The sequence below is a fragment of the Octodon degus genome, unplaced genomic scaffold (assembly GCF_000260255.1).
Source record: "Octodon degus isolate 3935 unplaced genomic scaffold, OctDeg1.0 scaffold00079, whole genome shotgun sequence".
Taxonomy (NCBI): Eukaryota; Metazoa; Chordata; class Mammalia; order Rodentia; family Octodontidae; genus Octodon; species Octodon degus.
The window spans coordinates 10,313,038-10,325,710 of NW_004524655.1; the positions used below are offsets into that span (position 1 = coordinate 10,313,038).

Below are 12,673 nucleotides of genomic sequence, written 5' to 3' on the forward strand. Positions count from 1 at the left end.
ACATTTCTGTACCTCAAGAGACCCCAGACACTACTGCAATCTGGGCCTTCTGTGGATGGAAAACAAGCACTCCCTTCCTCAGGAACAACAGAAACCCAGAAGCCAGTTGAACAGGACAAATCCTTCCCCCGCCCCCTGAAGAGTTGTCACCACAAGCCCCTTCTCCCTCAAAAACCCGGAACTGGCACAAACCACGGGACAAGCAGCCCCTAGAGTGGGTAAGCAGCAGGACAGGAGGGGCAGGGGTCTGAGACACCTGGCTGTTGGGAAGCCCACCCTTTCGCGCCCACCCGTAACTGAGCCCCCTTGCCGGCCCACCTTGCCCCTGTACACCAGGTTTCGGATGTAGTCCCACAGGGCAGGGCCTCGAGCACACAGGCGCTTCTCGGCAGAGGCCCCTCGGCTCCGGCTCCGGCCTGCCTGGCTGGGGTAGAAGTACCGGAGGAGGCCCTGCAGCACAGCGGGGGCAGATGACTCTCGCATCCTTGGTCGCGCTGCTCCAAGAGTACCGTGGGGCTAGCCAGGCACACACTGGCCAGCTCTCAGATATCAGAAGCCCTTTGACCAGGCTTCCAGGGAAGCTCCGCCCTCCCTCTGGCCGACCAAGGTCAACATTTCCCATCACCCCCCGCATTCCACTTTTTTGTTTGTGAATGGGAAACACACACCTCCCCCCAAATGGAGCCTACTGGTTACGGGAATTCCAATGTGTCTCAGTCTCTCAAGTGGCTGATTTCCTGTGGTCCAAATCTGGAGATACTGAGTAACATGTGGGCTGGGAGCACTCCAGGAGAAGGCCCCAGAGCCCTAAACCCCCTCGGCCAGTGGCCCATGCTCCCTGAATGCGGTCCCTGTTCTCCTGGCAAAGTGGCTGAATGATGTGACAGCCCTGTTTGGGAGTCCCTGTTCACCCTGGGCACTGACATTCAGCACCCCCATGCCAGGCCCCTATCTCCAGCTTGGAGTGTTGGCCTCCAGGCCTCTAGCCCCGAAGAACAGGATCCACTTGGCAGAGTAGAAGCTGCACAAAGGAAAACTCAATGATCAGGCCCTTGTCTTGGTACTGACCAACCCCAAAGAGCACAAGGGTGGCACACTCTCTTCTAGTTATTTAAAGTACTAGAGAAACAAGCACGAGGCTTGGATTTATTTTTATTTTTATTTTAATGGTGCTGGAGATTGAACCCAGGAACCTGTACAAGCTAGGCAAGTGCTTTGCCACCAAGCTACACCCTCAGGCTTTTACTGCATGGCTGTGAACTCAGCTACTTGTGAGGCTGAGACACGTGGATCAAAGTTCAAGGCCAAAAAAAAAAAAAAAAAAAAAAAAAAAAAAAAAAAAAAAAAAAAAAAAAAAAAAAAAAAAAAAAAGTTCAAGGCCAAGCACTTACAGCAACTTAACAAGAGTGTCTTAAAAATAAAAATAAAGGGGGCTGGCGAGATGGCTCAGTGGTCTAAAGCACCTACTTGGAACAAGCTTGGGAAAGCACAGGGACTGTGGTTCGATCCCCCAGCACCACATGCCAGCCAGTCCCGCCCCCTGGTGGGCTGAGCTGGCCATACACACACTAAATAAATAAATAAATGTTTAAAAAAAAAATAAAATAAAAAATAAAAATAAAAAGTTTTGGGGAAGAGGGGAGAGGGGAAAAGGGGAAGATGAGAGAAGGGAGCAGGGGGTGGGTGAGGAGAGGGAAGAGGGGGAGGGAGGACGAGGTAAGAGAGAGATATTAACTCCCTCCTAGGATATGGAAAAACTACTGAGCTTGGGTTGGGACAGCCAGGAACCACTAGCTGAGGGACAATGAAACGCCAGATGCTTCCGAGAGGGCCCCTGGAGCTGCAGTGTGCCATGGAGCACGTGTCCACAGCAGGACGGGGGACCGGGTGGGCAAGGCCTGTCGGCTCATGCCATGTGCCAGGATGGTCTAGGTCAGCGCTCATCTCCCAAAGGGGCTTGGCAGGTGGGGGCCTTGGAAGAAGGGCTGCGATCAGTGGCCCTAGTGCACAGCTGCCCAGAGGCTTACCCAGAAAAGTGGCCCAGCATATCCATCCCAGGGAAGGGACGGGGAGCTGGGGAAGGCCTACACCACGCTATGTGATGCACTTGCTGAGGACCAAGCTCTGTTCTGCTTCCTCTGCTGGCAATAAGGACAGATAAGCCACCAAGGACAGATGACCATGGGGCATGATTTCACCTGCCCTTGCCCTGGGGGAGGGCATGACTCGACTGTCCAAAGGAGGAAATGCCTGGTCCCTCCTCACTTGCCTCCTGGTCAATGCAACACCCTCCACATCCACCACTGCAGGCCCAGAGGGTCCACAGGGCAACCGCGGGCCTCCTCTCTGAGCTCCATACACTGTATTTGTGCTGTAACCTACCCACTGGGGGTTGGTGGAGACCAGCCCATAGCCTCTCCTCCCTGGGAATCTGGCCTCCCACCGTGTGTTCCAGATCTCCTCCTACCTCCACAATCTGCCCTCCTGAGCTGGAGCAGTTTTAACTATCTGATCACCACCATCATGTAAAAGGATAAAGGAGCGGGAAGTACATAGCTCAGTAGGGGAGCAGGAGCAAAGCCCTAGGTTCAAAAAACCCAGAAAGGACAGCCATAATAAAAAGATGGGTTGTGAACTAGTGCTAGAGAGGATGCAGAGAAAGGGGGAAGCCACTGAAGAGGAGAAAAATGCTGCAGCCGCTCCAGAAAAAGACTAATTCTCCCAAAGGCAACTTTGTCAGATCCAGCAATTCCACTACTTGTCTACTCAAGAAGGGAAACTTCCATCTATGCAAAGGCTATGCCAAGCCTATGTTCACAGCATGAACTGTAATAGCCCCAAACTGGAAATAACCCAAGCGTCTGGCAACTTGTGAGGGGAAACTAGAACGCAGTGGAGTACTTATTCCTGATAACACTGCCATGTGAGTGACCCTGCCCTGAAAAAACATCACTCTATGTGAAAGAGACCAGTTACAAAAGTACCAAGTCTACACAAGCAATGTAAACAATCTGTACTGCAAATATATTTATTTATTTTTTTATTTATTACATTTATTTATTGTGTGTGTGTGGCCAGCTCAGCCCACCAGGGGGCGGGTCTGGCTGGCATGTGGTGCTGGGGATCGAACCGCGGTCCCTGTGCTTTGCCAAGCTTGTTTCAAGTAGGTGCTTTAGACCACTGAGCCATCTCTCCAGCCCCTGTACTGCAAATATATACTTAAAAAAAAAAAAAAAAGAAGTCATCTCTGGTATGATCCCCTTTACATGAAATGTGCAGACTGGGCAAATCTCTAGAAACGAGCGCAGATCAACCTGATTCCCTCGAAATCTGAGTCATGAGCCCAGAAAAACACAAAAAAGGTCAGGAGAAATGAACAAATGGGAAAAATGAGAGAAGACAACATTCAAAGACTTGATAAAAGTTACTTCCTATGGAAAAGAAATGGTGCTAGAATTTAACCACCTAAAAAATTAATGAATGAACGGTGCAGAAGGAAAAGACCTTTGGGGAGAAATCCCTACCACACGCGCAGCTCCAAGGGTCTTGGGATTTGCTGACTGGTGACTCGCCCTGGATCCTGGTCCTGGCCCAGAATGTGCTGGGGCGTCCAACAGTGCCTTGAGGCCCCTGAACTTGCTCTGCCTGCCCCGTGTTGAGCCACAGATGGGCCTCTTTGGGCCAACTCCTCTCATTACTCTATGCCTTGTGCTGCTGTTGGCCCTGGTGCCTGGAAAAGCCTTCCATTTGGCTTCTCTGTACCCTGCCCCTGCCCTGCAAATACGTGTTATTTCAGCCACAAGTGGTTCCTGTGCCACGGCCTAACCTGGCTCTCGGCACATCCATGGTTTCTTTCCATGCCTTGGATCCTGAAGCCTGGGACAGACATCTTCTGGTTTTGGGGAATTCCTGAGGTCTGGCACACAGACATCACAGACTCCGGGTGTGTTGAGGGTGGATTAGAACAGCATCAACTGTTCGCACAGCCGGAGGCAGACCCTGGCCTAGACCCCCTACATCAGCCTGAATTTGAGGGCTTGGAATGTTGCTGTCAGCCAGCTCTTCCTGGATAGTCAGCACTGCCCTCCGTGGTGTGTCCTAGCTGGGCACAATGTCTCCTGGTCTGTCTAGCTCAGGGCTCTAACTAACCAGTTCATCCACCCTAGGATCTCAGAAAGAGTAAACCCTCCACCCTCCTCTTGTGCAGCCTCTTGCAAGAAAGATGTGCAGACTCGATAGCCCAACCAGGACTGTCATTTGAAGAGGAGGAGGAAAAGCCTGAGGTTAGTCAGAATGTCCCTTCCGCATGACATGACTACATCCTTATCAATATCATTAGGGGAGATCAAAACAGATTGAGGTTTGGGGCCGGGGAGATGGCTCAGTAGAATAAGCGCTTCCCTGGCAAGCGCAAGGCCTGAGTTCAATCCCTGGTTCCTCAAAAAAAAAAAAACAAAACAAAACAAAAAAAAAAACAGATTGAGCCAGGATCCCCACCATGGAAGATTTGGATGCGTGCTACCCAGAACAGGTATGTGGGCAGCTTCACTGGAGACTGACCTGTCCCTCTTGGCCTGCCCTCCTGGCTAGGTCTGGACTTCTTCCCGTCTTCCCTTGGACACTCTAAGCTGATGGCCTTGTCTCAGAGGAAGTCTCTCCACTCAACTTCTGAGTCAAAGGTGTCTAAAGACTGGTTGCTGGGAGACAGGAGATTGTAGGCCACATTTCCCCCACCATCACCCCAGCACCCCTCCCTCGTGGTCCTGTACGGAAGGCGCCTGAGGTCACTGGAAAGCCTGGGCTCAGAAGGATGAGCCCAAGAGTCATGGACGCCTCTCCCTGGTATGCGCCAAGCAGAAAACACTGCGACGTCTGCGGGGGTGGGGTGGGTGAAAGAAGCCAGACCAGGAGCACCAGCATCACCCCCCCTCCCCCAACTTCCTTCCTCTCGGGATCACACAAACAAGCCCCAACGCCAGGAGCCTGGGTCGCCAGGAGGCAGGCTGCCTACCGCCTATGCAGCATGACTCACAAAGGCCCTTCTCCGCAACTCTGATTCCTTCCCAGGACTCTGATTCCTTCCCGTTTAACGAGGGTCTAGGGCCAGGTTTCCTAGTGACGAGAGGGCTGGAGCCAGATTTGGCCTTCTCCACTACCACTTCACTCACAATGACAGTAACTAATAATAATAAATGGAAAATAAATAAATAAAATAAATAGCAGCTACCCGGACTTCAGGTCACTGAGCCCTCAAGGCACCCTGTCCCCCACCCCAATTTAAAGATAAGGGAACGAGTTTGGGGGGGATGACTCACATGAAACATGGTGGGGCTGGGGGAAAAATCAACAGATGCTCTTCATATTATTTTTTACAGCACTGGGGAGTGCACCCAGGGCCTTCCCAGTGATCTACATTCCAAGCCCTGCCCCTCCCCCTTTGCATTTTGAAGGGCTTCAAACCTTCCTACCTGCCTTGGCTTTCCAAGTACTAAGATAGCAGGCATGTGGTACAGCATCTGGCAGACTCTGTCTTAAATTCTAAATGGACCGAGTAATATACTTTTTTTCAACTTTCAGTCCTTGTTTTGTTTTTGTTTTTAGTAATTGAACTCAGGACCTTGTGCTTGCCAGGCAGGTGCTGCACCCCTGAGCTATAACCCTGGCCTCTTAGTCCTTTCCTACTGTGTGGTTCTGCCCTCGTTCTTGAATTTTCTTTTTTTTTTAAATTTTATTCATTTGTGTGTGTGTGTGTGTGTGTGTGTGTGTGTGGCCAGCTCCGCCCACCAGGGGGCGGGGCTGGCTGGCATGTGGTGCTGGGGGATTGAACCGTGGTCCCTGTGCTTTGCTAAGCTTGTTCTAAGTAGGTGCTTTAGACCACTGAGCCATCTCACCAGCCCCTCTTGAATTTTCTTTTCAGGAAAAATTCTCAATTTTCCCTGTTGAACCCAATATTTCTCTTACTTCAGGCCCCCACCTCCGTACATCATGGCTGTCTCAATGGTCCTGGATAAGGTGTCCTTTTCAGCTTTAGCAAGAATAAATGTTTTCATAGAGTCCAGAGCCCCTTTGCTGCACTCACACTGCTGGACCCCAGTGAGGCTTGACAGGCACCAACACGAAAGGACTAAGAATTATCCTCGGAGCACCAAGAGGGACTAACTCAGCCTCCACCTTCCCTAATACCTGCTCACCCTTGAGCAGCCCGGGTGGTGTCCGGCCACATGGCCCAGCCTTCAGCAAGAATGCTGTCAGTTGAGGTTAGCCACAGCGTCCCTTGTGCACAACATCATCTTCAGCCTGCCGACCCTACCCTGGCTCCTTGGCTCTAAATTTCTACCTGTCCATGTTAAACTGTGATTTGAACCTAGTTTTATACAAACTGTCTTACATTGTTTATTTTAGTCTTCTCTCTCTCTCTCTAGGTGGGCCTTGAGCTCACTATGCCAGCGGTGGACATGAGTGCCTGAACTGGAACCCCAAAGCCACTCATTTATTAAAAAAGTCAGCACTGCAATTAAACCTGAACACTACAGTATTAGTGTTAGAAAAAAACACCAACAACTATACTTTAACATTTTTTGTCTTAAAATAAAAATACAACCACCACTGAACCACGCTGAGCAGGTTGGGCACAAGCTCACGATTCTCCTAGTTCAGTCCCCTGAATGCACACAGCACTACTCTGGGCTCTTTGCTTGCCCTGTTTTAACAGTCTTGTCTTGAATTAGCCCTGTTCTTACTGATCTCCCTTTTTCTGTATGTTTTGTAGGATTTAGGACTGAACCCAAGGCTTTCACATTGAACTACATTCTCAGCCCTTTCTAAATTTTGCTAAGTCACTAAGTTGCCTGGGCTGGGTTTGAACTTGTGATCTTCCTGCCTCAATCTCCCAGAGTGCTAAGATTACCAGCATGTACCACTAGGCCCAGTGCAGCAATTCTTTTTGTCCTTTTTCCTAAACTGGCGAAGGGTGCTCAGAGTGTCTAAGAAGAAGGCACATGCGGTACGCATATTTTGTGTAAGTACAGTAGCATGATGGGAAGGGGTTCAAAAGTGGGCTTGGTGTACTAGAGGAAGAAGACGAGCGTTAACTTTGTTCTCCTTTCCACTGAGACTCCCAGTTATCGGTGACAGTACTCATAGCCTAGGATCACACTGGTTGTTCCCAGGCTCCTCAAGTTGAGGACTGAATGAATTAAGTCAATGGCTGATGGCATCAGAACTTCCTTTTGCCTCGTTTGATGAGCCAATTAAAGGAGGCAGGCACCCAGCCTATAGGTATCCTTGGGATCAGCAGAAATGATGTATAAGATTTGGGATTGGGGGTCGGGGAGACAGCTCAGTAGAATAAGCACTTGCCTGGCAAGTGCAAGGGCCTGAGCTCAATCCCTGGGGGGGGCGCAGGGAAAGGATTTGGGCAGGATTTGGCCCCTGGGCCTTGTGGGTGCTGACACAGAAGGGTGGCAAAACACAGAGAGAGAAAAGGAAAGAGCACCAGTAGAGTGTAGCAGCTGTGCATTCTGCTCTGTCCACCTCTCTATTAACTTAAAGGTGCTAAGCAGGTTAGGAAGCCTCTCAAGTGCCAAGTGACTGCACTCAAAGATACACCCCAACAACCAAATGGGAAATTGCATGCTATGGTTTAGGTGTGATTTGGCCTCCAAAGCTTTGTTCGTTGGAAGGATGGACCTCGGTGTGGCAATGCTGAGCAGGTGGGACCTTTAACAGGTACAGGTGGGACCTTTAACAGGTGCAGTCTAGAGGTGGACCTTTAACAGGTGCAGTCTAGTCTAATCCTCAGGTCACTAGGGGAGTCAGCCTTGGAAGAGACCGAGGTGGTGCTCACTGGACTCCTGGGTTTTTGTTTTCTTTTGAAACAGGGTCTTGCTGTGTAGCTCCAGTTGCCCTCCAACTCATTATGTAGCCCAGGCTAGCCTCAATCTCACAGTGATCCTCTTGCCTCTGCTTCTCAAATGCTGGGATCACAGGTGTGAGTCACACCTGACTGACTCTTAGGTCTTAAGATCAAGGCTGACCTCTGACTTGCTCTCTGGCTTCCTGTTTGGAGATGGGTCTCTTCTTCCCACATGCACTCTTATAATGACCAACACAGACAACAGGAACCATCCTGGAGTCTGAACCAATTGGGTCTTCTCACCCTGGACTTTAAGCCTCCAAAACTGAGCTATGTAAACCTCTTCCCCTTGTAAGCAGCCTGCCTCAGTGTTTCACTATGGTAGCAACATGGCCATCACTCAAACTGTCAAACGTGGTAGATGTGATAACACTTTGGTTCCCAAAACAGAGCAGTACCAGAATGTTCACGGCACAGCAAAGTAGGAGAACTGCCTTAGAGTCCAAGCAGGATGGTGCGGCCTGCCTGTGTGGCTGACTCTCGTCGTGAGATTCTATATGAAGGCCAAGTGGGGAATGAAACCCACACGGTGGGACAGACAGGAGGGCCAGAGGAACACTCTTGCTCTCAGCCCTGGTCTCAGATATACTACAAGGAGTCCCCAAAGGCTCTGAGTGCCTCAGTTACCTACTACAGCCCTATGGTGACAGACAGCATGCATCTTCTGAGACCCCGGCCAGCCACGGGGTGGGAGTGAGGCTGAGGATGGAGTGTAGAGCTTCCGCAAGGGCTTACTCATCTCAACCAAGAGAATGTGGGCCTTCACTGCAAGGTTGTGTTACTCAGGGAAGAGTCATCGTCTCCTTTCATCATTCCTGTCATTCAATGTTTACTGCAGATGACTTTCATTTCCTGCCCTTGGGGAAGGGAAGTGGGGCTTCACAGTAAGCACTGTGCTCCCAAAGGCAGCTAGGATGCCAAACCCTCTCCTCCTTAGGGCAAGGTCCTGATTGTGGGAAGCAACACCCAAGACTGGACCCACCTGCCGAGAGTGTGGGGGCAAACTGGCTGAGGTAAGTCTGAGAAGATGTGCTATAAGGAAGGCTTTCTCCCAGTCACTTTTTTTTTCTTTTATGTATTTGGTACAGGGTCTCACTACGCAGCTTGGACTGGTAGTGACTCTCCTGTTTTCAGCCTCCTTAGCGCTGGGATTACAGGTATATCTCCCAGTCACTCTTGTAAAACTGTGGGGTAGAACCAGGGGGACTGTAAAGCCGCTGGTGCCAGCTCCCGCCTTCTAGCAAGTGTGAAGCCTTGGTAGTGGTTTCCAAGGGCTCAATAAAGTGGACGAAGAGTCTGGATGGTTCTCCCTGAGGACCTGGGACCCTCTGCTGCTCCTGTACAGACACATTCTCCTGGCATACCTGAGGGCTTCTGTACCACTCTAGGGTACTTGTATGGGCCCTTTGGGAGATGCAGCTGGAAACTGGGTCTATATCCCATAGGATGGAATTCAAGTGAGCAGACTCTGGGACACACCAGAGATGGCACTGTAACTAGCAATTTAGACCTGTGGTGTTACCCAACCTTATTCGGCCTTCGTGCTTTCCTAAGGCCATGGAGGAATGGAGAAATTTAACAGAAATTCCTTTGGGGTCATAATGGGATATAAAAGACACACAGAAAGATTTAAGAGCAGGCAAGGACCCGCGAAGGAGCCAGCCCAGCCTCCCATGGCAGGTATTTCAGATCTCTACCTGTCCCCACCCCAAAGGTCATGCCATCTCCAAGTCCCACATGGGATAAAGACCACAGAGTGTCCTGAGGCAGACAGGAGGAGTGGGAAGCCTCACCTGGACCTGGCCTTTTCCCATGAGCCTGTCCGTGCTCTCGCCATCTTCCTTGGCAATCTTCATTTTGTTGTAACACTTTTCATAGCACAATATCCGCAGGGTCTGGGAGCCTTCCAGCTCAATCTCAAACTCCTATGGGTCAAAAAAGAGGAAAAGCTGTGCACAAACAAGCAGGTCCAAGTGTGTGGCAGTCAGGACCACAGGCTGAGGAGGCCTCTGAACCACGGCCTGCGACAAAGATGCCTTGCCGCCCCAGAAGGGCCTCGCCTTGTGACACTCTTCGTGTAGTCTCCAGATCCTAAGGAGAGTTCCCCGTGTGTCACTGTCACTATGGCATGGCCCAAGCTGAATCTCTCTGAAGCCTAATTCAAATTCTATACACCAGAACTTCCAAGGCTGGTTCCTATACCATTGGCACCAGAATCTCAGGGGTACTCATTAAAAATGCAGGTATTGGGCTAGGGAGATGGCTCAGTAGAATAAGCGCTTGCCTGGCAAGCACAAGGGCCTGAGTTCAATCCCCAGTTCCGAAAAAAAAAAAAAAAGCAGGTATTGACCAGGTAACACACACTATACTCCCAGCTAGTTAGGAGACTAACACCAGAGAGTGGGTAACAGTATTACATAAACATGGGTTCATTTTAGGGCAGTAAAGTTATTCTGCACGATACTATTATGATACATATTACTACACCTTTGCCAAAATGCAAGGATCATCTAATACTCCGAGCGAAGCTTAATGTCATCTATGGATGTGTTGATGTGGGTTTACCAGTGGTGATATATCTGTTCTCGTGGAGATTTCGATAGTGGGGGTGGGGTAAGAGCTTTGTGGGAATGCTTTTTGTCTTGCTGTGAACCTAAAACTGCTCCAAAGAAACAAAATATAGGCTGGGGGTTGTTAAGGCTTGTATCTAGACGTCCTCGCAAGCCTTGTGTAAACACAGGTGGGGAGTTTCAAAGGTGGTTGGATTAGGGTGTGATGCTGGGGCTAGGGGTGCTCACTCGGGGCATGGGTGGCATCAACCAACAAGCCTGGAGCCCTGATGGAAGAGAAAGGGACAGAAAGAAGGCCCCCGCTGCTCCGCTGCTGGGCGCGGCTGGTGGTGCTGCTCCGCTGCTCTGCGACTTGGCTGCCTTCTGCTTATCCACGCTGGGCTGCTTCTCTCCTGCAACGCCCCTCCACCATGCTGCTTTGGAACCAGCTGACTATCGAAGAAACCGCTACAAACTGTAAGCCGAGATAAGCATTTCTTCTGTTTACTTCAGGCGTCTTGTTTCGGCGAAGAGCAAAGGGGAACAGCACAACCACACTCCAAGAACAGCGCGACCATACTCCAAGTGCTTTGCGTGCACAACTCGTCTCTATCCCTGACTTCATACAATAAAATTCAGTAATTAAAAGAATTAAAAAAGGCCAGGGAGATGGCTCAGTAGAATAAATGCTTCCCTGGCAAGCGCAAGGGCCTGAGTTCAATCCCCAGTTTCGCCAAAAAGAGAGAGAGAAAAAAACAAGAATTAAAAAAAAAAAAAAAAAAAAAAAACTGGTTCATGGAAGTTGACAGGACATAGAAGAGTTTGGAATGCTCCTCTGGGTTCTGAAGTTGTCTGCTGTGGGCATGTGGCTTTAACCTACTTCTCATCCACAGGCTCCTTCTTGTGATCTCTGCCTTTCACACTCATTCTTCTGCCTGCAGGCACTCTAGGCAGGGAAGCCGAGGAAGTGAGAAGGTTGAACCAGGAATATGCACTCCGCAGGATGATCTGCTTGGACATCTGCACGGCTGCCACTTGGAGCCCTCTGGGTCTTCATGTCTCTGGAGCTTTGGTCGCTGTCCTGAACCTGAACCTGAACCCTGTCATCCTCCTAGAATCCCTTCCTTGTTGCTTCTCCTTGGTCCTACCCATCCCCCTTGCCTTCTGCAAAACATCCTAGGATGGATCCCAAGGACTCTGAGCAACTTCCCACGCTGTCACAGCTGCCACTCGGCCCTGTTGGTAGGGACATCCAGAGCTACAACGGGCAGGTAACCATATGGACTTCGGTGCCCTTGTTCTACCTAAGCAAGTCCAATAGTCGAGTAGTGGCTGCTGAGCCAGAGGCCTCACGTCTGCTCCCACTGCTGGGTCTGCTAGCCACGTGACAAGGTCAAGCCAAACTGCCCATGGCCGCCATTTTCTTCCTGGGCAGGGTAGGGAGTGGGAGGCAGCTTTCTGCAGCCTGGCTAACTCACCTGGAAATGCTATCTCATGAATCTGGGGACTTACATATTGGGCCTTTCTGCAATTATGCCCCGATTACCAAAGGCTCAAGGCCAAATATAACGGCTCTCCAAGGTCAAGGAAGGCAGGGCAACAGATGACACCAACTCAATACCTTGAGTCCTGCCAACAGGACTCCTCAGACCAGCAAGGCCCAGGGAGCAGGGTGTGCGGGCCCCCAACCCAGTCATCATGGGCAGAGCCCCAGGTCTCCAGAAACCATGCATCACAGAAAGTTCATTCCTGCCTCTGAGGAAAAACACTACGGAAACCTATTAAGGCGATACTAGGCAATAACAAAGGCTGAACAAAAAGCCCTTTTAAGTATTCTTTCCAAACACTTCTCTGGCAAAATAGGCTGTTTCTTTGTGATGGGGGTGGGGGATGGGGTGGTTAAGATTCTCAGGAATTTGGAGATTAAAATCTCTTGGCCAAGTCAGTCAGACCTCCCTCCTCTCCCCGCCAGATTCCAGGAAGAGCAGCAGCATGGGTTTCAAGGCCTTCAGGGGAAGCTCTTAGCCCCTGGAGGTTTTAGACTGTAGTGAAAATTGTTCTCATCCACATCAGGCCAGGGCCCTCGGTAGGAGTGGGCTTCTTACCTCATTCCAGTTGGGCTCAGTTGTGTCCCTGTAGACTCGAGTCTTCGCTTTATTTACAAAATATCCAAAGGAATCCACCTCCAGGGTGCAGTACAGATCTGTGG

The 12,673-nt window shown here is 50.4% G+C and overlaps 1 protein-coding gene across 1 annotated transcript in view; it reads right to left on the minus strand.

Moving 5' to 3' along the window:
* Bcr (BCR, RhoGEF and GTPase activating protein) overlaps positions 1 to 12,673 on the minus strand; it is a 162,826-nt gene that overhangs the window by 9,983 nt on the left and 140,170 nt on the right. Inside the window, exons 15-16 of the mRNA XM_004636328.2 lie at positions 12,570 to 12,667; positions 9,709 to 9,840 (exon numbers count right to left, since the gene is read on the minus strand). Coding sequence (XP_004636385.1) covers positions 9,709 to 9,840; positions 12,570 to 12,667 — 230 coding nt within the window. The remainder of the gene's footprint in view (positions 1 to 9,708; positions 9,841 to 12,569; positions 12,668 to 12,673) is intronic.